Source organism: Phaenicophaeus curvirostris, chromosome 2 (assembly GCF_032191515.1).
Source record: "Phaenicophaeus curvirostris isolate KB17595 chromosome 2, BPBGC_Pcur_1.0, whole genome shotgun sequence".
Classification (NCBI taxonomy): domain Eukaryota; kingdom Metazoa; phylum Chordata; class Aves; order Cuculiformes; family Cuculidae; genus Phaenicophaeus; species Phaenicophaeus curvirostris.
Genome location: NC_091393.1, coordinates 45,455,974 through 45,480,242, shown reverse-complemented (window position 1 = coordinate 45,480,242; position 24,269 = coordinate 45,455,974). Strand labels below are relative to the sequence as shown.

Sequence of the window (24,269 nt, the reverse complement as noted above, 5' to 3'; positions counted from 1 at the left end):
GTACTTGATGTACTAAAGTAATAGTCAGAGGAAAAATGTTAGCAAAGAACATTGTGAAGAATGTACCACTCCACAATTACAGTCAATGGAATTAATGTTAGAAATTGTAAAATTAATTAAAAGTAGGAAGGTATAATAACCCCAAGGAAAGGTGATGAAATGAATGTTTATGAAAGCAAATAGAAGGTAGAAACTAACGTTATTAATGTTGTCTCTAAGTAGCCACGTTATATTATAGACACACTTTGGCTGACTGTGGCTACGGAAGTATGACCATTAAATGAGCTAGTAGGATTTTCTCTTTGCTCTTCAGCAGCTTACGGTTAGCTCACAGATGGCTTCTGTCTCAATTCAGTTTAATCCAATCAATTCACCTCACTCTGTCCTATACTCACCTATAAGAATGTTTTTTGGGGTGAAAACCAGCTGCTACTTCCTGCTGATATTGGCATATGGAATATAGCAACAGCACTTCCCTTCACTCATCATGTGTTCATGGCTCTCAAGGTCAAAACTGCTGAAACCAAGGTAAAGGGAATTGGGTTTGTATAGTGTTGTATGTCATTGGATAATATTTAGAGAATTAGACAGGTACTGAAGGGCTTGAAAAAGCAGTTGCTTTCATTCTTACTTTAAGTGTGTTCTTCGATGTTCTCTTCCTATAAACCAAAATGAAAATGACACCTTTCTCTGTAGTGCTGGTAGTAAGTGCTGCAAAATACATCTTATAGAAAGGATTTCAAAATATGTCATGTATTTCATTTGAGAGATATAATTCTTGAAAGTGTCTAATAAAATCCTACATTTAATGGCACCAGTGTATTCCTAACATTCTTCCTTTAAGTTGTTCTAACATATAATAAATGCCTCTGTGGTTTTTAACTTGTATTTTTTGCTTTGAAATATTTGAGGGGTTAGAAAGGGAAAAAACAGTTTGAAAATAAAATGTATTCTGAGGTTTTAAAAAAATGTAAGTCTAAATTTCAGTGAAGCGTTCAATGAAAAAATGAAGTAAAATATGATAAAACTGGAAATTTTTCAAAGGGTTTTTGTTTTCATGATATTCTTTTAAGAATTTATTCTTAGCACTGAGGTGCATGTATTTACTTGGCTTACTTGACTGAGTAAAGCATTCTATACCTGATACATCACTACATCCCTGCAACAGGAACTTAGAGTATTCTGGGCATGAAGAGAAAAACCCTGGGCCTTTGATGCCAATGAAAGTTTGTCACTGACTTCATGAGAGGCTAGGCATTTACCTACTGTAATTAGAAGTCAACAGGTCATTGGCTCACAGCCATCCTTGAGCTCTGTGGTTTTCACCTCAGTCCTGTCTTGCCATTTTTATTAAAGTATAAATCTATGTAGAGAGCAGATAGGGCTTCAAGAAGACAGTTTCTAGAGGAGGGGCAGCAGATAAAGCAGAATTACAGGACATGTGCATCTGCTCAGAGCAATGGAATGGAAATGATTCCCACCAAAAATGTGCAAAAGATTAAAATTCCAGTGCTTATACATTCTTTCAGGGGGTAAGAGGTAGCATGTCTTTGTAGTCAATTATTAGGGTGACCATGGGGTACACTGTGGAAAAGAATGGCTGATTTTCATTTAGAATAAGACTAAGGATGATGGAAATGGGAAAGCTGTATTTAGACCTCAGACCAACATGACTGAAGAAACTACTCGTCCTCAATTTTTGCTTGACTTTGTTTTGATGTAGAGAAAGAAAAAATAATAAAGAAGAAAAGAGGAAGACTGTCCTGGACATTTACTTATTAACAAATATGTTTGTACAGGCATGATGAATTTCTCTACTATTGCATTAGAAAATAAATCTCCTTGATCTATCTCCTTGTGGGAGATAAATGCATTATTCAATATTTAGCACTTTACAATATTTAGCAATATAAATAAAAGCAGTTTTCTAAATTCACGGTATTCACACTTCTGTCAGTTTCAAATGGTTCCATAAATATGTTATCTACCACAAAACCAGGCCAGCCGTGGTCCAGAGAGGCATCTGGTTTTGCTCTGAAGGATCTGTTCTTTCCAAAGGCAGTTTGTTCCACTGGCTAATTGCCTTTACAGTTAAAAATGTCCTTCATGCATCTTTTAAATTTGTCTAGCTGTAACTTGCAGCTGTTTACTCCTTGTGGCTTTTCTGATAGATTAAAGAGCCCTTAAGTACCTGGTATTTTCTGCTTGTGAACGTACTTATCCATCATAAGCAAATCAGCTCTTAGAGCTAAACAGATTGACCTCTTTAGGGCTGTAGTCCTAATGAAAAAAACCCAACAAACCAAACCCCAAACATTTCTAGCCATCAGCTCCCTTTTGTGGCTCTTCTCTTCACTTCAAAAATTGCTGACACCAAATTGGATGCCACTTCCTAGTGCTGCATTTAGAGACAATACTTTTTCCTTACTTCTGTTCATATTCTCCCACCTTAAACCCTATAATCTTAAGGCTTTCTTTTCTGTCACAATATTGCAAAAGAAGCTCATAAAAATGAGCTAGTAGGAGCTAACGCTCATCTACAGCCCTTCTCAGAGTCACTGCCTCCTTAAATAAGTGTTCCTTTTACAAGCATATAACAAACTAAGGTGGCTTATGTTTTACTTTTCCCACTGCAATCTTACATGCCAACTGAGTTTAATTTAAAAAAGGGGACTTAGAAAAATATTCTATATCTTTTGCTTTCTTTTCTTTGTGCATTAGTTTTGAAGAACTTGTCAAGGACATTACCCAAATTTATCTTGAAAATCCACAGCAATGATAAGTACACTCAATAACCAGTTTTGATTAAAATTCTTGAATAAAACCAAATAAATAAAATGAGCAAGTCTCTTTCAAACTTTGCAAAACAGAAATTATTTTTGAAACTTCACAGCGTCTTACACATTTGGGTTTTGGTTTCATTTCTTTAGTATTAGTTATTCTCCAAATAATTCCTCTTTCTTTTTAGTTATGAATATGCAGTTATTATTTCTGGCACCTTGGTCCCTATGACCAACCTACACAAATTACATGTAATTTGTACATGTACATGTAATTACTTTTTCCTTTCTTCAGAATTGATTCCTATTTCTCTGTTAGTCGTTACATTTTTTTCCTCCTCGAACTCATTCCTATTATTAATATGGTGTCACGATTCAAAGAGATAAACTGGCTTCTTTTACATTGAATGCTTCACTATATTCAGTCCATACTTTCTGCTTGCCATTCTGATACACTGAAAAATCGCATCCACTCCTCTGTATTTTTCCCAATTCATTTACACAGGGCCACTTAATGGATTTACCTTTGAATAAATACCTGTATTTGGAATATTTCATCATCCTAGTCTTCATTTTTCCATTTTTAATTTTTTTTTTTGAAGAACACAGACAAGAAGTCCTGTAAAACATCAGAACTTCCAAACTCACTTGCTGTTAGCTCAATTCCATTGATCTCAGGGGAAATTCAGCATGGGATCTTCCAGGGCACAAAAAACCGTGCAGACTTAGGGCACAAAGGATCATTATTGCATAATGTATCACACTTTGGAGATCCACGGAGGTGTTACCAGAGGAGTCAGGTAAACATATGTTGCTAGTTACAAATACTTGATAGCCAAACTGGAGGAAAGGGAAGAAAATTATTGTTAGACATGTTGTGGCTGGACTAAGAATTTCTACAATAGTCTATGCCTCAAACAGAAACTGGAATGCTTTAATAGCAAAAAGCAAAATGTAGCCACAGATCATTCCATTGTAAAGCATCACATGGCTTGATATTAAATGTGGACAATATGAAACTGGTAGCAATTCTCTCTACATTCACTGTCTTTTTCACGACTCCTTTCTACCTATACTTTTATAATAGAGAGTAGAAGATGCAGGATGGAGGGGATAGGCATGAAAAGAATGAAACAGTAAAGAAAGAGTCAGGAGTTTAAAAAATGGCTGTTGACAGAAGAAAGATACAATGAAGTTAAGAAAGAGGAAAAGAGAAATATGACATGATAAAGCACTAGCTAAAGTGGTAAATAGAAGTCATTCTGGAGTCTATAGAAAAAACACCTCTTATTTTACTGACTGCTCTACTGACTATAGTATGCAACTTGATTTTCATGTTGTAAAGCAAGCATGCAATATTGCCAAAGCAGTTGCTCATGTATGATGTATAGACATGTCTAGTTCAGATGTCCCGTATTTCCCTTTAAAAAAACAAAAGTAAAATGAAACATCTGGAATGTCATTATATCATAACAAAACCCCAGAAATTAGCAAGACTATTATTATTACAAAAACATATAAACCTTCAAACCGTAATTTTACATTTTATCTGTAGGAATGAATACAAGCCCTATGGTCTCCATAATTCAGGAAGCCAACTCAGTAGATGAGAGATACGTGATCGGAGATAAGTTCACTTGAAAGAATCTCAAGGAATTTTATGACATTTACTAGGTGAAAGCTAAGAGGATTTTCTCTGGCTGCACTACTCCTGAAACTTCAGTTTAGAAATGAAAAGAGTAGAATGGAATGAAAAAACAAAAATACCAAGGTATTTAGGGAAGCACAAATTCTTTGTATAACTCAGTATATAGCGTTTCTCTGTTCTTAAAGACACAGTATTTGATCGTAAGACAGTGGTTTCTTTATCAAACTCATGGTTTTAGGGGTATTTTTTCAATTTGGAGTTGGAGTTTATTTAGAATTAATCCACAAAAAATTGAACTTCGAAAAATATTTAACAGGTATGCTTCATTACTCGTTTAAGTTGTCTATATCCTTACCTTTGGAAGTAAGCTCCACAGTAATATTTTCTTGAGGCTAAGAAACTTAACAGTAACTGCTTTACAGTTATATAAATTTTCTTTGTTTCAAAATATTTACAAGGATGATATTATTTTATGTTAAAAACTAGGCTAGAATTATGTCAAAAACTAATTATGCATCTGGATGATCTTAAACTTTCAGACTCTTCTGTGAAATAACTATCAAGAAATGTGCTTCTCATTCTTGGAACACTTATAAATGCAATAAATAGTTGGTATACAATAATATATGATAAAACCAAACAACCATGCATTAGAACCACACTTTAGGAGCTGAAATGTACCAAAGAGCCTTTAACAACTTTTATGTAAACAGTAGCAGCAAAAATTCTGTCTGAACATCTTGTTTTCTAGAATATATTTTTTCACAGTATGATTGATAGAAATCTGGAATTAATTTCTAACAATTATGTATTATATGTAAACATGACATTATGCTTTACTGTCTTTTTTCCTTTTTGCAGGTTATTCTGGTGAACTTGTTGATATGCATGGCAGTTTTCTACATCGTGTACTATGTGGTCCTATATGTGTGCTTCGCAGTATTCCAGTAAGATTTTCTTGTCTTTAATCTGATCTGATGGCATACTACAACTGAATGTAATGGGTAGTGCTATGACCCTGTAGAGGAGGCATCCAGACTGGAGGCACCCAGTCCCAGTTATCCTGTGAATGTAATTTTCAAATTCAGTTGAATTGTTGTACCTGAACCTTTATTCAAGTGCAAAAATTAGCAAATGAACACTCAAAACTAATGTAAAATGTTCATTCTAATCTACTTCCTTGCACTTGCTACATGTAAATAAATGAATATAAGAGCAGAGGTGACATTTAAAAAGGAAAAGAAAGATTTTATAGACAATTAAAAAGACAAATTATATTCCCTTAGGAAATTGATTAGCATATATAGTGCCAGACCGGTCTTAGAAAAAAAAGTGGAATTCATGGACATTGTGTGCAAGGGCAAGACCAAAACATGCAATAGCACATAGAAAGCTTGTAAAAGCCCAAAGTATTCAATTTGAAATCACATTTATAACACCGATAATGTGTTGTATATCACTAAGGCTTCATTAAAAAACTCTGGTTAAATTTATTCTTTCTATTTCCACAGGATTGAAATGTTGGATGGTTTGGCACCTTTCGATTTTAAGACAAATCCCTCATGGATTAACCCATATTATTTAGGTGACTGAAGTTTGTTTCTCTTTTTTTCCCCAGCCAAGAAAATAGACTGTGTCTGGTTGTAAACTTTTCTTCCTTATGGACAGTATTTTAAAGCTGTTTTAATAATATCAATGATTTTTGTATTTTAACCACACTGAATTTAAGTGCTTATTCATCTTCCCTGCACCTCCCATTTCTGTTCTGCTACCTATCATGCAAGTAATTGTTGGGCCTTTCTTTGAGTTGTTCTGATCTGGCATCATCTGAAGAAAACATGCTGCTTTTGGCAGAATACTTCATTTTCACTGCAGAACGATTATCTATTCTCTGTAAAGTTCCTCCACAAAGTTGTTAAGTTTAATTTTCATACTGCAGCAAATTTCTAATGAACCACATCGAATTCAGAACTGAATAACAAGTCACATTCAGCTAATGTCAGGGCTTCATTGTAGCTCAGTCCCTAGACATATCTTTATAGAATCATAGAATAACCAGGTTGGAAGAGACCCACCGGATCATCGAGTCCAGCCATTCCTATCAAACACTAAACCATTCCCATCAAACACTAAACCATTATATTTCTTAATAAAAATTTCTACATTTTCATCTGAAACTCTCAAAACATTTCTTTTTCCTAAAAAGTAACTCCTAAAAAATTACATGTGTATATGAAATTTTGCCACATTTGTAATCTATTTTACAAAGGCAAACCATACCATCTGTCAGTAAAGTAAGTAAAGCTTAAAAGCAAATTGGTTAGTTCATCGGGTTAAAAAGAGTAATAAAAATTCATGGATATTGCAAATGAGAGTTGCTTTACTCAAGAGTCTCATGCCTCTCACTCATGCCTGCTAGAAACAGAATACTGTCTTTAAAACATAACCTCAAAATAAAAATGGAAGTCAGCTCAGGACTGAAGTATTATTACTGTTCCATTTTTTAAAAAATAGCTTACAGAGCAACTGCCTGCACTAAGCATACTTTCAGAATTTTAAAATTGTTGGCAAAATTTTAAGGGTTCATAAAACATAATAAGCCAAAAAAAAATGTAATAGACCAAAACCCCTAAAATGCATTGTTAAACATTGATCTTTTTGGAAGTGTTATTTCCTATTTCCCTAACTACAAGTTCATTTACACTTCTCCTCTTCTTATTTTTTACATTTTTTTAAACTGTTGGGTGAAAGATTCGTAATATGGTAGGAACTAATTGACCCTGTAAAAAAAGAATAAAATGGAAAGGTACAGAATGCTGCTAAACGTATAAAATAAATAAAGTGAAAAAATAATGATGGTCTCTCTACTTTCAGCTACAGCGATCTTAGGTATCACATTACTGCAACAGTAAGGTAGCCACCAAGCACACAGTCAAACTTTGTCCTGAAATTGATTGGTTTTGATCATGTTACATGCAGTAGCCAGTAAATGAGCTGAAAGCTAAGCACCACTTCATTGCTATGTTGAAGAATACATCACATTAAATGCAACGATGAGGTTCCTCACCCTTTCCAGCACAGGTGCTACATGCTCCTGCCTGTGGAGGAATCATAGAATCATAGAATAACCAGGTTGAAAGAGACCCACTGGATCATCGAGTCCTACCATTCCTATCAAACACTAAACCATGCCCCTTAGCACCTCGTCCACCTGTGCCTTAAACACCTCCAGGGGAGGCACAGCTTGCCCATGACAAATTGTGTCCTACATCAAAGGAGGTGGACAGCACAGGCTGGTGGCACAGCATGGCTCAGCACGCTCCACAGAAAGTGATGGGACAGAAAAGCACTGTTCCGTCACTGAGAGAAGGAATTTTCTAGATCAGATAACGTTAATAGCAGCATAGTTTAGTTATTATCACTTTGCTGGAAATCCCTATTCATGGTTTAACACAACACAGAGATAGCTGCTGAATGTCAGGCGTGGCGAGTGCATGGGAGCCGAGTCAGCCTTGCTATCAGAGCTGAGAAAAGCCAGGCTCCTGGTCGTACATACCATGAGATCCATACAGATGGATGGCCTCTGTTCACCTTATAGGCCTTCTGTTCTATCTCCCTTTGTATATCTTTTCTTTAAATTGCTCTGATTTTTGATGTGATGAGGTGCACAAGGAGAAAGCTATGAAGTTTCTTACTAAACATAATCCCTTAAACACACAATTCTGGTTTTGATAGGAAAAATTTGATCAATGTCAACATCAACCAAATCTATCTGGTACCATATACAAAGAGTGGGGATGGTCCCTAAGTAAAATTTTCACACCATTTCTCTCCTAGGCTATACGAACTGGCCATAATCCTATTGCTCCTCATGTGTTTCAATAAAATTTATAACACTTCAAAGTCTGTGGGCAAATCAGCACAAGCCGTGCAGAGGAGTATAGTTAGGACTCTAAATTCAGGAAAGCAGACTTCCAGCTCTTCAAGGAGTTACTCGGTAGGATGTCCTGGGACATGGTCCTCAGGGATAAGGGAGCAGAACAGAGCTGGCAGATATTTAAGAATGCTTTCCGTAAAGCACAAGAGCACTCAGTCCCCATAGGTAGAAGATCAGGCAGGAAAGGGAAGAGACAGGTGTGGCTGAGTCGAGACCTGCTGGTTAAACTAAAGAAGAGGGAACTACACAGGCAGTGCAAGCAGGGACAGGTAACCTGGGAAATGTATAGGGACGCTGCCTGGTTGTGTAGGGATGAGGTCAGGAAGGCCAAGGCACAGATGGAGCTGAACTTGGCAAGGGAAGTGAAGACGAACAAGAAGGGCTTCTATAGGTACGTCAATCAGAAGAAGAAGGTCAAAGAGAACGTACCCCTACTGATGGTTGGGAATGGTGACCTCATATCAACAGATAAAGAGAAGACTGAGGTAGTTAATGACTTTTTTACCTCAGTCTTCACTGATAACAGCTCTCCTCACCCCTCCTGGGTCATGGGACAGCAAGATTGTGACCAGGGAGGTAAACACTCTCCCACAGTAGAGGAGGATCACGTTTGTGACCACCTGAGGAACTTGAACATTTATAAGTCTACGGGACCTGATGAGATGCATCCCAGAGTTCTGAGGGAATTGGCAGATGTGGTTGCCAAGCCACTCTCCATGATATTTGAAAAGTCATGGCAATCAGGAGAAGTCCCTGGTGACTGGAAGATGGGCAACGTTGTGCCCATTTTTTAAAAGGGGAGAAAAGACGACTTGGGGAACTACCGACCTGTCAGCTTCAACTCTGTGCCTGGGAAGATCATGGAACAGATCCTCGTAGAAGCTGTGCTAAAGCACATGGAGGACATGGAGGTGATTAATGGCAGCCAGCACGGCTTCACCAGGGGCAAATCCTGTATGACCAATTCAGTGGATTTCTATGATGGGGTAACCGCAGCAGTAGGCACGGGTAAACCGATGGATGTGATCGATCTAGACTTCTGTAAGGACTTTGAAGACCGGCTGATAGAGTTTGGGTTCTTCAACCTGGAGAAGAGAAGGCTCGGAGGAGATCTTATAGCAATCTTCCAATACCTGAAAGGAGCCTACAAGAAAGCTGGAGAGGGACTATTCATAAAGGCTTGTGGCAATAGGATGAGAGAGAACGGGTATAAACTGGAGAGGGGCAGATTTAGGCTTGATATAAGGAAGAATTTTTTCACCATGAGAGTGGTGAGGCATTGGAACACGTTGCCCGAAGAAGTTGTGGGTGCTCTGTCCATGGAAGTGTTCAAGGCCAGGGTTGGATGGGGCCTTGGGTAACTTGATCTAGTGGGATGTCCCTGCCCATGGCAGGGGGTTTGGAACTAGATGATCTTTAAGGTCCCCTCCAACCCTAACTATTCTATGATTCTACGATTTCATGTCTGTAGCAAAACTAAAAAATTAACTTTATGATTAAGACATTAGTATTTATGATCTTATAAAACACAAATTACATAACTATCTGGCATTTTAACTTCACATTGCTGTTATTTTGACTGTAAGAAAAAAGCCTTTCAAAACTATATTTAGTGTAAATATTTTATTTTCATTTGCAGTTCTTGTGATATCATTGGAAATAACTTTCTTCATTTGTGGTCTGCTGTTTGCCCTGGTTGTGGAAGAATGGGTTTGGGATTATGCCGTAACAGTTACTATTATTCATATCATCATAACTTCAGTTGGTAAGTAGATTTACTGCTAAATATATGAATACTGTCACAAATTGAAGGACCAGTCAGCCATGATTCATCTACTGTAATACTGGACTAACTTCATGATTTTTATTTCATAATCTGGGAGTTAATAGAAAACAGATCCAGCCTAGATACAATCTCAGCATCTGGGAAGTGTGTTTTTCTCTAAACCAAGAAATTAATAGTTGTCCATGTCCTGATATTTTACAATGTACTCATTAACACATCAGCACTAGTTCACAGTAAAAATGAGGCTTGCTTCAGCAGAGTCAATTCAAAGTTCTAAACTTAGATCATTTGAACTAAATCTCATTGAGGAAAACAAAGCATTTTGCTATCGAAGCATCTTCCCACTTCCCCCCATCCTGAAACTCTTCCCTTCAAAGGAAAGGAAAAAAATTGGTTGCAGTAAATGAGACTCATCACTTTTTGCCAGTTCCTGGTAACCTGCTTCCTCTTTTCATGCTGTTTAGAAGAATTTTGCTGTGGCTGATTGGGAAATATATTTTAACCTCATCCCTACCACAGCCCATTTTTTCTCCTATAGCAATGAACTTAGTATTTTTATTCTATAATTTAGAAATAGGGAAAGACAAATTAGGACTCCCTACCTACTACATAATAATTTGTCCATTTGTCTTTTAGCACTTTATACAGATGGGGATTCCCCAGCTTCCATGACAAGTGATGTCAGACATCAAGAAACTTCATCTTAAAAATTAATACTAATCTAAATATTGCCCCTCACAAGAGAGGAACAGAGAGGCAGAATCCCCTCCCTCGACCTGCTGGCCACACTTATTTTTGATGTAGCTCAGGACACGGTTGGCTTTCTGGGCTGTGAGCACACATTGCCAGCTAATGTCGAGCTTCTCATCAGCCTGCACCCCTAAGTCCTTCTCCACAGGGCTGCTCTCAATCACTTCATCCCTTTTCCTGTACAGAAACCGTGGATTGCCCTGAGCCAGGGGTAGGACAGGAAAGTATTATCTATCAGTATACATCCCGTGTATATATATTTTTATACATATCTATATCTATAACTATATAGATATATACATAAAGGAAAGTATCTTCTGTCATTATATTAGGTGACACATTTTGATCTCTTAACAACCCCAGATTTGTTATTGTTTCTTTCAGATGGCCAGACAAAGCTCTGCTCTGGCCAACTGTGAGCTGCCAGCATATGCAGTGTACCTCTCAGATCTCTTTACTACCTCTACAGCTCTGTCAGCTTTTTTTTTGCAGGTGCAGTATTGAGTCATATAATGGCCCTGCATTTGCTCATGCAGTGGGGATGTGGGTCAGCTTGCATGAGGAAAGGAGGAGTGCCTGACACAGGAGACAGCATGATGTGCAGTAGTGCTAACTTACAGTGTGCAGATTCAGCCTGTCTTTCATGCACTGCATCACGCATTAAACAGAAAATGTCAGGTAGATTAATTTATTTGGATTGTAGCAATATGTAGACACTCTACTAAGGGATCAGCGTCTCTGTTGTGCACATACAGCTATGTAAGAAAAAAGGCATTTCTTCCTCAGAGAGTCTAAGAGTTCTGTTTAGCACACACTCATTAAGTTTAAGACTTGCCTTCCTGTGGGATGACACCTGCCTAAGCTTAGTGGCATGGCCAAATATCTGAGTGATCAGGACCTAGGTATTAATTTGCAGTTTCAATGAAGATAAAATATATAATCTATGAAACATAATTAAGCAGACCTTTGATAACATAGTGTTTGCATGTCATCATCCTTATTGTATAAAAATTTACATTTCTCCTTTTCTTCTCCTTGCAGTTATGTCTGAATTCCCCCTGATGTTACACTGGTGGTTGGCATTAGGTATAATTACATTCTTGAAAGTTTAAATTGTTAGGCTATGTGTAGAGAATTAGTATGTACAGTATGAATTGTTTCTATGAAATGTCTGTTGTCTCGCTAATTTGAGAATTGTCAACATTTAAAGAAGAAATATATGCTTTTCATTTATACTTCTTTTCATGACACAGGCAAGTAAGGCTGTACTAACATTTGCCTTGCCTTAAATCTTCTGTTTTAAAAACAGAGTGTATTTAGCTTATGTTAACCTTCCTAACAAAAAGCAGATATGCTCATGCTCTTGAAATAAACCATGACTAAATCGTGACTAATCAAACTATCTCACTTAATTCAGGTGTCAAAAAGACGGTTGTCCAAACTCTTCTTCCTCGGTACCCTTATAGTCAATGGAAAGAAACAGGCATCTCCAGAGGGAATTTTTACAAACACTATGCAGCAGTGCTTATGATACATGAAATAAATCCTATTCATCACATGTCCTTAGAGTGAATGGCAAACCTACACTTTTCTGAATGTTTAATTTCCTGTAAAATTAAAAGCATAGCTTTGCACTAGAATATAATATCTTGAAAAATAGTTAAGGGAAAAGGACTGCCTTCTGTTCTTTCTGATATGATGGATAACAGGGATTGACAGCTGCAGTAAATTCCTAAATGATGGGGACAAGCAAATAAATTCCCTGGCCTGTAACTGGTTTTCCATCAGCAGCTGCTGGGGCTGATATCTTTGTAGGCGGTTAAAGCCTTGGGAAAATGTTAAAGTAGACAGATCATTTTTAAAAAATTGAAGATAAAAAGAATATCTGTTTAAAGATTTATCATAACATTTGTATTCCACTATAAAGATTAATATAAAACAGTCATACGTTTTCTTTCAGGATCTGGAGTGATTTCAATGACTTGTGGAGGACAGATTTTGGCGTACTACTTGTTCAAAGACAACTTCATTTACCCCATTCTAGATGACTTTTGAAAAGAAAAATTAGAACTTGCCTTTGTATTTATATGAATTCTGTGGTTTCATTTGCAGCATAATTAAAATGAAGTTAGCAACTGTCTAATTGTGAGTCTAATATTTAGCTTACCAGACCTCTTGTATCTTACAATGTCAATGTTATCACTTTTAGCTATTGTATGTAATCACTTTGCATTTTGTATGTACCTTTTCCATTAAGCAAATAATTAGATACACAGTCTCTTTTATGAAAACAAACAAACCAGAAGAGGAGTAGAGCAATAATGCAACACTCTTGCAAAATCCTACAAGGAAAAAAAAAAAAAAGATTTGAATTTGTTGTTTTCAAGGTGCTTGTTATCTATTGTATTTTATGAAATGCTGTCTCTAATTTAGCCTGGAGTCTGACCCCTTGCAAGTGCTGCAAAAATTTAAAGTCACACTATCTCACATAAAGCACTGTAGGTTATAGCAGACTTTACTAGCAAACGCTTGGCAAAGAGGAGTCCATGAAGAGAACATAGATCTGCATCTCTTCCTGTCTTAGATCTTTCACCTAGAAGCTGCCCAAGACAATAGCAGGCAGACACACAAACCCCAATGTTCGGTTGACTCTTTTGCTTCCAGGGATCCTACAGACAAATGTTTTCTACAATAGCTTCAGGCTATTCTCTCTTTTGCTAATGATCCTTTTATTGTCTGGCTGTGCTGGAAGGAGGAAAGGCAAATGCTACCGACAGCCACTTTTTTACATATCCCTTTCTCTCTCCCCCTGCTGCATTTGGCAAATGCCAACATGTCAATCTATGGGTGCTGGTAATTAAAAAGCAACAAACAAACCACACTAGTGCCTTCAAGTAACTTTTTGTCTCTTTAACCGTGATAAAATTGTAACAGGGAAATTGCTAGAAGGGAACTTCATCTTAATTATACCAGTCATTGGATTTCAAATGCAGTTTGCTGAGAAGAGCAAGACTGGATTGCTGTTTGCACTGGAGTATTAAATGTTGCATTCACCTTTATCTTAATCAACAGATAATGCCTCTGAAAAATCACTCCCCCGTTGATATAATCAAACATCTCAAAATTTCTTGCAAGTTTTACAATTTTCAATTACATTTCAATACTGGAAGTACATATACGGTGAGAAGCACCTTTCAGAAGACTCCCAAAAGAATGAGCTTGTCTCTCGTGAATGACAGATATGTAAGTTATCTTAGAGACAACCCACATTTACAAATCTGTAGCACTGAATAGATGTAGACTTTACAATTTATTTAGCATAACATGCTGTGTACTGTAGTCAGCAGAGATCATTTCAGCAAATGAATTAACTGACCTGCACTGATCACTGGTCTGAACCATAGACCATTTTTGGTTTCATGGATTTGTATCCCCATTAAGATTAGTGTGCAGGTTACCGATTGGTATTATGTGTTAGAAAAGCATTTGCACATTTCTTCCAGATTTGTTTCAGTTCAGAACTATAAAAATGGATGGAAACAAAGTACTGTCTGCGGTGAATTCATACCTCTGTCCTCGTCCTCATGCAGTTTGTGTGTGTGGATAGTGTGCCATGTGGCAGAACATGAGTGGATTAGATATAAAGTTAATCCATGGATGCAATAAGCTTCTATATTTAACCTGTCAGGATTTTCCTCTATGTGTGTCAGCCCACCTACAGCTTTTACTAGCTCTGCTGCCTGGTCTTGACATTTTAAATTTTTGTTTTCTATTTAATATCTTAAATCACTAGCTAGAGATACCTTCAGACCAATATGAAGAGTGCTTTAGTTCCACAATTTCTCCAAAGCACATACAACTAGGCCAGGGCTAGAAAAAGAATCACAGTAAGCACTCTACTGGGGATTAAAAGCCTTAGACCAGCTATTAAAGAGTCATTAGCATTTTGCATTACTTTCAGATATGGAATGGTGAGACAATTTCAACATTATTTATTTCATCTTTTCCATCACTTTTATGTCAAACACAAGTGATAAATATTACACATGATGTTTAAAGTGCAGAAAAATTTCATATTATACAAATAAATATTCATCGTGTAAGCAATATGAGTTATATCTGTGTAGGCATTACCTGGTTAGAAGCCGTCAAAGATAATATAGCTAATACTGTGTGGTTTCTATCCAACACATCAGAAGGCTGCTTTTGAATGTGACAAACCTGGCTGTTTCTGGAACAATTATAAAGGGACCCACTTGAGCAATTTGCCTGTGATTAATTGGTAACAGGCAAGACAGAGGTAAGGAAGAAGAGCAACTGGAGGGAAAGAAGGGTGTTGGTTATGTTTCACAACAGCCTGCCAAAGACTACAAGAAGACTGCTACAGAAAGCAGAAGGAAAATAGAGAAAGATGAAACAGGGACTTGTGTATGGAAAGAAGAAATAAGTTGAAAGCAAGAAATGAAAAGACAGAAATGGACAAGATCAGTGAAAGAAGAAAAATCTGCAGACTGGTTCCTACCTCAGGATTTTCAGAATTCTTTGCTCTCTGACACAAGAATACTGTCTAATTTAATTGGTGTGGGCTTAGCATTAAGTTATTTAACCCCTTGTGATACAGTCTGGTAGTCAAGAGTTTGCACAGGTATCAATGGGAGCGTAGGCAGTCTAGAAAACATTACAAGCAAACGGATGCTTAATTCACTTTCAGGCAGAGTTTGCAGGGAAGAAAGTTAAAAGTTGGAAACATTAGGTACGGAAATCAATGGAACAGTACACAAGTGCCATATCTTAATAATATCATTTTTAGAGTAATTTAAGACTTTTTTTTCAGAGGCAAAAAATTCCTTTTTATCTTATCCAGTCACCTACTGCAAGAGATTATTGTTCTTCTTAATTCAACCCTCTCTCTAAATGGCTCTGCATTCATTCTTGTTCCAAATGGTGAAGTGTCTTTCTCATAATAAAACATGTGTGAAATGTACTTTTTTCGGAGACTTTACGCATGTATTCCTGGTCTAATAATACTGCCTTCAATGCAATGTCAAAGTGTAAATCAATTTAAAAAGTTGTTCTGAGACCAACAAACTAACACAAACATGTAAAACTAGCCAAATATCAAACTACGGAGTAGTCAGATACACAGACCATACAATGATTTTAGTTGGTGTTTTCATAAAAATATAGATCTAAATACTTATAATTTCCCAGTGAAGTAATGAGCTAGCTAGCTATCCAAGCTAAACCTGTCATTTTCCACCTCTATAAATTGCTTGATCAACATTCCCAGCTCTTTTGCATCCACTTAAAAAAGCAAGCAAAACAAACCCCAGCAGTAGTCATTATTTGTGTGTTCCTAAAAATACCAGCCACTGCTGCGCCAATAAATACAGAAAACACAGTATGAATAATGCTAGATCACTAGCATTGGGTAGATGAGACACCTGACAGGAGTCTCCCACATCGGATAACTCATGCACAAGGTACCTATGACCCACAGACTTTTGACTAGAAATACCCATTGTGACCAAGCGAGCTTTGCTGAACAGAGAAAAGATGTGAAAGCTCAGTGCATCATCTGGTATGTATTTTGTCACACAATAAAGTTAGATCCCTGTTAATCTCCACAGGTATTTAAAGCTTTATTTATATATTTTTTTATCTTCCAAATGTCACTTACCGAGAATATTTATTTCTTGGCTTAAGATCCTGTGTAATGATCCATCTGCTCAGTAATGGCTAATACTATAATCTCTCCTGGTTTTGAGAGCTAATCACAGTCCCAGACAGTGTATACTCCCTTACTAGATGTCAGAGAGGATAAAGGTCTTGAGAATGGTTATAAAATTTGATGATGTAATTAATAACTTTTATTATTGGGTTTAAACCTTTAAGTGTGAGGCCATGATCTTTAGATGCAAACCCATTCCCAGTCTCTCCTTTGCTCAGGGAGAATGATACAAATCCTTTTAGAGTGCTGAATCCCTCTTCAGGATAATTATGCCTGTGTTGCAGGGTAGGTGTGATACGTGACAGACTTACATTCTACTCCATACTTTCTCTTGTTTAGGAGACCAAACAAATACCTTGCAGTGTTCTTCCAGTTCATGTACTCAGGTTGCCATAGCAAATAAGGGTAAAAGAAGAAAAAGATGTATGCTTAGATGTCATCCTGACATGCCATTGTGGCACGGCATTGGCTTGGACTGGGGATTTGGGAAGTGACAGTACTACAGCAAACATGAACAACCAAAATCTGAGGAAAGGCCTTGGCCCCAATCCTTTAAAGTTGCCTACCCCTAGAAAACAGCCATAATCAAATAAAAGGATGGTTGTTGAAACTGGAGTCTGTAAAAAATATTCAAAGGTACTCTCATTCTCCTGCTGTGATTGTCCTAAATCAAAAGTAGTCACAGTCTGGCCATTACTCTTCTGTATCTTTCAATGAAAACAAAATCTAATAGGAGATTATTTGCTGTGGATTTGCAAAGTGATTTGTAAACAAAGGGTCCGCTCCTGCTTCTTATATCAAAGACCTCGTTATCTCTATTTGAGCAATACTTTATCAAAGGACCACTTATACATAACCAGACCCTCTCTCGGAGCACCAATCTTGTCACCAGATTTTCAGCAACAAAAGAAGTGTTTAAATTAAATGTCAGTGATGGCAAAATGCTCAAATACATTAAGAATTGTCAATTTCCTAGCAATCTGCAGACACCTCTGCACTGAAATTATATCTGCATGAGTAGCTTTCAAATTAAACTGAAAAAGGGCTTCAATTCAGTTCACAGACCTTGATGGGGGTTCACGCAAAGATATACTTTCAAAAAGGACAAAAAAAGATCAATATCCCTGATATCTCATGAGGTATCAAATGACATAAAAAAGTGTAGATAGCAGCCAAATTACATGGGCAAATTCCACAGTAAACCATATGTATACAAATATATTTTAAACTAATTTGATTGTAAGGAATTGTTTTAACACTACTTCACCGAAAAACTATAGTGAATCCTACAGAAGTGGGTAATGTTCCTTAGTGGAGTCCCAAGAGACAAAAAGGCAGGCAACAAGTGGTAAATGTGAAGGGAAGAGATCATTTCAAGAGTGTAGGTTCTTCAGTACCTAGGAAGAATAAAAGGGAACTTCTAGGATACAAACCACTTTACCCACCTGGGAGCAATTTTAATTTCTAATGGGAGATGTGCTGGTGACTAGGTCCTGGTAAAAGTTTTCAGTACATCATTTATACACAAAAAATTTGTTTTAAGGCAGCCAAACCCACCTATGAACACAGTTAAAAAGAAAAAAAGGTGAAGAATGTCTATGCCTGTTCATTTCAGTCCCATCAGATCTCAACTGTTCAAGTTAGACTCACAGGAGTATCAAGAAAAAGAGAATAAGAGGGTTGCAATGACAGTGGATACATTCACACCTAAAGCAGTAAACTCTCTAGATTGAATTAATCAGTCAATTATTTGGTGTGACTTATTTTCCATTGCTTTTTAAGCATGCAATCCTTGCTTCAGAAATAAATGTTATTTCCTGAATGTGTGCCATTAAACACTTAAAGAAAAATGCAAGTTGTGATTGAAAAGCAGCTACTATTTTCCATTGTCAGGAAATGAAATAACATTGGGTCTTCAGGTTTAGAGCAAATAACATCAGTTTGGATTAAAACCCAAGTCGTATTTAAAGGAAATTTTCTCACAAAAATCTGCTTGTACCAGAAGGTATTTTTATTGAAAAAAATATTTCCAAAATTATAAAGTTTCATACCTTATTTGTTGCATGTATTTTTAGAATGTGTTATGTATCACTAGATAACATTTGCAGATTGTTCCAGTTGCCGAGGTAACTATGTTATATTAATGATCGGTAGAGAGAATCATTATGTAAAACATGATGTTAATTTCAAACACAGAAAACTGATGTCTTGCTGTTGTCTTGAAGCTCCACTTCCCCACCCCTCCACCTCCCCACAGTGCCTTTTTCCATGAAAATTAATGGTATAGCTAAGTGCTCAAGTACCCTTTTCATACTAATTTGAGTTGGCTTTGGAGGTAACTAAGGCAAAAATGACGCCTGACAACTAATGACAGACGAACAAATCTCAAGCCACTACAGTTTGTACAGAAATATTATAGGAAAACTTGTTGCACATATTCTTAACTAATACACATGGGCAGTTGCAGGAAATTTTAGGAAGGCACATCTTACTGTAACTTCATTTTTAATTTTGAAATATATTATTGCTTAGCAAATTATATTATTGCTAAGCAAATTATAAAGCACATGTAAGTATTGTCTGTGATACAGATCAACCGACATTTAACTGTTGCTACTTTTACTAGATTATATAACTACTAGACTATACCAGCAGTACAAATGCCATGCATTTATCATAGAATCATAGAATCATAGAATAACCAGGTTGGAAGAGACCCACAGGATCATCGAGTCCAACCATTCCTATCAAACACTAAACCATGCCCCTTAGCACCTCGTCCACCCGTGCCTTAAACACCTCCAGGGAAGGTGAATCAACCACCTCCCTGGGCAGCCTGTTCCAGTTCCCAATGACCCTTTCCGTGAAATTTTTTTCCTAATATCCAGTCTAAATCTCCCCTGGCAGAGCTTGAGGTCATTCCCTCTTGTCCTGTCCCCTGTCACTTGGGAGAAGAGGCCAGCACCCTCCTCTCTACAACCTCCTTTCAGGTAGTTATAGAGAGCAATGAGGTCTCTCCTCAGCCTCCTCTTCTCCAGGCTAAACAACCCCAGCTCTCTCAGCCGCTCCTCATAAGACCTGCTCTCCAGCCACTTCACCAGCTTTCTTGCTCTTCTCTGGACTCGCTCCAGAGCCTCAACATCCTTCTTGTGGTGAGGGGCCCAGAACTGAACACAGGATTCAAGGAGCGGTCTCACCAGTGCCGAGTACAGAGGGAGGACCTGGACCTGCTGGTCCTGCTGGACCTGCTGGTCACGCCATTTCTGATACAAGCCAAGATGCCATTGGCCTTCTTGGCCACCTGGGCACACTGCTGGCTCATGTTCAGTCGGCTGTCAACCAACACCCCCAGGTGCCTCTCCTCCAGGCAGCTTTCTAGACAGACTTCTCCTAGTCTGTAGCACTGCATAGGGTTGTTGTGACCAAAGTGCAGGACCCGGCACTTGGCCTTGTTAAACCTCATGCCATTGGACTCTGCCCAGTGGTCCAGCCTGTTCAGATCCCTTTGCAGAGCCTCCCGACCCTCCAGCAGATCCACACTTCCACCCAGTTTAGTGTCGTCCGCAAACTTGCTAAGGGTGCAATTGAGTTTATTGGAATTATAATTTCTCTTTCTGAGGCTGCAGTGAGAACCTTGCTGATGTTAGTAGTTCATGCTGTGTTTCTGTTCCCAAATCTCATAAAAAAACCCCTATATATTTCAAAATTATTGAAACTAAGTCTCACACAATTTCTAGGGCTCATAACAGCAACTGCTCCTGTAGTTGACCAGCCTCACAAATGCAAATTGTCTCAAGCTACCAAATGCAACTGAGTTTTGTCAACAAAATCTTCTTTTGCCTCTTCTCCAGATTTCTGCCTACAGATTGTGTTAATTATGAACATTTAATTCTCTAGGTGGAACTGCATGTTTTTATGTATTAGAACCTGATATGCTCAAGACATCTGATAGTTCCTATATTCTCCTGATACTTCATGGCAATCACCCAATCTATTTTAGAGTCAGGGAATTCTTCTGACAATACTGAAAGTGCATTTTGATGGAGACTACCTTTATACACACTGTTCCTCTTCACTCCATGGAGCTTATTCGAATCCTTTCCAAAGGATTTCCTCTGCAGGCAAAGCCGTGACTTCAAAAGGCAATAGATCTTTCTCAAATTCTTTACCCATAATTACACCTACTATGCTGGTCTTCTACTTCAACCTCTCTACCCCAACTTCTCTGACATGCTGAGGTTTGCCAATTTATGTACATCACAATGAGGACTGCAAGCTGAAAATGTAAGATTGTGAAAAAATAGAATTCTATTAAATCAATTAGATACTGTAAAAAGAACATAAGATACAGCTGGGAATAAGCCATCTATTAACTAACAGGATTAGGAATTAATTTCTTCTTTCCAAAAGATTATACCCGACTTGTCCACTACATATGACCACATACTATATCCTGAGAAGTGTTGCTTTCATCCTTAGCCCTTAATGGGCCAAATTTTCAGCATTTGGAATGTTTTAAAAATTTCTGATGGGTAACTTCCATTTAGAAAGTGCTGATTACAAAACGATCTAAAGATTTCAAGGAAAAAGTATTCTTTTTTATTGAAATTTGTTGACAGAATGTAACAAAAACATATGAATTATCCTGTTGACTACAGAATTATATCAGAACATGATGTAAAAAACTTAGTCAAGCAATGTAATAAAGCAAAACAAAACTGAAACAAAAGTGCTGAAATATATGCTTTATTTCAAACATTTTGATAGGTGCTTTTAGAAATTGTAAAACAGGTTTTTCAGAATTTTTATTTCATGGAAAATTTAAATTCTTGCAGGGAAAAAAGAAAAAATGGAGTATGTCAGATAAGTCTTTAGTAAGATGATTCATATTTTTTTGAGAACAAGCACTCTAATTATCGCAGAATTATTAGATCACAACTACTTCAGATTTTTTTAATCTTTTTGGAAACAAACATATTATATGAACAAATACAAGTACAGAATTAGCAGCTAAAGATTAAGAACAAGTATGAAAAGGAGGAATATTAGCTACAAAAAATAAGCCAGCCATGTTAAACCTGCTAGAGGGGAAACACTCCACCTCTGCTCCACTGAGGGAGCAGAGCTGTAAATGGTATAGAAAGCAGCATGGAGCATGAGAACAAGTTACAAATGAAGGGCAGATATTTATGAGATCTAATTGACATGAGGGGAGAAATACAGCTAGTATAGATAGAATTTCTAGAGAGTCAAACAGTGACATTAATGAAAACAACAAGCTCAAGGATATAAGATATAAAGCCATCTGTAGAACAGGCAAAAAAACCCCTACAGTATTAAACACAGAAAAAATAAATCCATTTTTTCAACTCCTATGTGTTTGCAAATTCTTTGTACTCTGATTCATCACCAATAACTAAACACATATTTCTCACAAGTCTGATACCATCAAGAACATAGACAGGAGGAATTAGAGATTACAGTAAATGACAAACTAAGTTAGAATTGTTACTGTCATGGAGGGTTTTCAAAGAATTCTTCCTAGAGAAACTGAAGCATAACTTGCAGTTGCTAACTTATTTCAGAAGGGTACGGTGACTGAATAGTAACTATACTATGTGTGCATCAAATATTTAAGTTGTATCTTTGTGGCTCTACTTACTTCCAAGCTATCCATGATCCCCAAATACTTCCAGGTGAAATAGAAAGATTTCATGTGCTGTGACTTCTTTTGTTTCTAAGTTTCAGTAATTTGAATTATATTGTAACAGTGAGCTGCTTCGTTAAGAGTCATTACAATAAATCAAGTATTCTGAGTCAGAAAATACAGTCTACATTTTTGCTTGCAATCTTCCCTCATCGAGTTAATGTGTGCATTATGATCATCTTTGATTTACAGTCAGTACGTGCTACTTTTTCAAGCGTCTCACCTCATTCAGTGCCCGCGGTGAATGCACAAGAAGGGGAGAATAAGGCTGAAGTCTCAATTTGGGGAGCACTAATTAGCCATAGATTTGAAAACCTGGAGTTAATGTTCTGGTAATCTACTTCGTGATTGTCTAGGCTGATCTAGAATTTTCTCCATAACCCCAATCAAACAGATGCAGAAATTATTTGTATGTGGTTTATATGGGGAAGTCATCCATTGTAGAGCTAACATTTCTAGAGATCGGAGATCCAGGAGTGCTTTATATAAAGTGTTTCAGTGTTTCAGTACCCTTACGGTAACGCAAAAGATGTTTCATTGCTCCCAGCCTGTATTCGTCTAGCTTCTACTTCAGTCCTTTCCTTCTTCTTATATCTTTGGTCGGTTAAAGAGCTCTCTGCTATGACAAATCCTCCTGCATAGGCGTTTACACGCCTCCATCAAAGCAGCCCTTCTTCTCTGGTCCCTGCTGAGCCAAAGGCTGTTCAGGCAGGGTGATCCCATTGTCTGGCCCAGTGATCGTTCCCCACCAAGCAGCCTTCGAAAGGGGATCCCGGCACTGCACAGGTGGTGTCCTCCTCATCTGGCGGGATGCTTGCACCCCCCAAACCCTGACTCTGGGGGTTCACACGGCACCCCTTCCCCACTGGGCAGCCGTGTCCGGACCCAGGGCAGTCTTTGGGGAGGAAGTGCTGACCTGCTGTAGGGCAGGGAGGCTCTGCAAAGGGATCTGAACAGGCTGGACCCATGGATCGACACCAATGGCATGAGGTTTAACAAGCTTGGGGAAGGTAGCTAGAAAGCTGCCCAGAGAAGAAGGACCTGGGGGTGTTGGTTGACAGCCAACTGAACATGAGCCAGCAGTGTGCCCAGGTGGCCAAGAAGGCCAATGGCATCTTGGTTTGTATCAGAAACGGCGTGACCAGCAGGTCCAGGGAGGTTATCCTCCCTCTGTACTTGGCACTGGTGAGACCACTCCTTGAATCCTGTGTTCAGTTCTGGGCCCCTCACCACAAGAAGGATGTTGAGGCTCTGGAGCGAGTCCAGAGAAGAGCAACAAAGCTGGTGAAAGGGCTGGAGAACCAGCTTTATGAGAGGCGGATGAGGCAACTGTAATTGTTTAGCCTAGAGAAAAGGAGGCTGAGGGGAGACCTCATCACCGTCTACAACTACCTGAAAGGAGGTTGTAGTGAGGTGCGTGTTTGTCTCTTCTGACAAGTGACAGGGTGAGAGAAAACAGCTTCGAGTTGCATCAGGGGAGGTTTGGATTGGACATCAGGAAAAATTCCTTCACAGAAAGGGTCGTGGAGCAGTGGAACAGGCTGCCCAGGAAGGTGTTTGAGTCCCCATCCCTGGAGGTGTTTAAAAGACGGGTGGATGAAGTGCTGATGGACATGATTTAGCAGCGGACAGGTACGGTTGGGCTTGACGATCTCGCAGGTCTATTCCAGCCTAGGGGCGCCGCGGCTCTACGAGGCGCACGCCCCGCCGAGGCCGCCGCCCCGTGCTCCGGAGGCGGGCGGGGCCGTGGGGTTGGGCGCGGAGGGCGGCCCCGCCCCTGCCCGGGGGGCCGGCGGGGAGGGTCCCGCGGGAGCGGCGCGTGGCCCGGCGGCAGCGGGGAAGGCGGCGCGGGGAGATGGTGACCGTGGTGACCAAGCTGGTGCACTACCTGCACCTGAGGTAAGGCTCCACCCGGACGGGGCCTCCCCGG

The 24,269-nt window shown here is 38.4% G+C and overlaps 2 protein-coding genes across 2 annotated transcripts in view; both read left to right on the top strand.

The window, feature by feature from the left end:
• Window positions 1-335: 335 nt before the first annotated feature.
• On the top strand, window positions 336-15,576 carry TMEM244 (transmembrane protein 244). Its single transcript, XM_069851861.1, has 6 exons — window positions 336-528; window positions 5,290-5,375; window positions 5,940-6,013; window positions 10,005-10,130; window positions 11,943-11,987; window positions 12,862-15,576. Exons 1-6 carry the CDS (start codon window positions 496-498, stop codon window positions 12,954-12,956), a joined length of 459 nt encoding a protein of 152 aa, XP_069707962.1. The 5' UTR covers window positions 336-495; the 3' UTR covers window positions 12,957-15,576.
• Window positions 15,577-24,140: 8,564 nt separating this feature from the next.
• Window positions 24,141-24,269, top strand: part of ARHGAP18 (Rho GTPase activating protein 18) — a 92,265-nt gene continuing 92,136 nt past the window's right edge. The window contains exon 1 of the mRNA XM_069851857.1: window positions 24,141-24,238. Within this exon, the coding sequence (XP_069707958.1) occupies window positions 24,195-24,238 (44 nt within the window). The 5' untranslated portion in view covers window positions 24,141-24,194. The remainder of the gene's footprint in view (window positions 24,239-24,269) is intronic.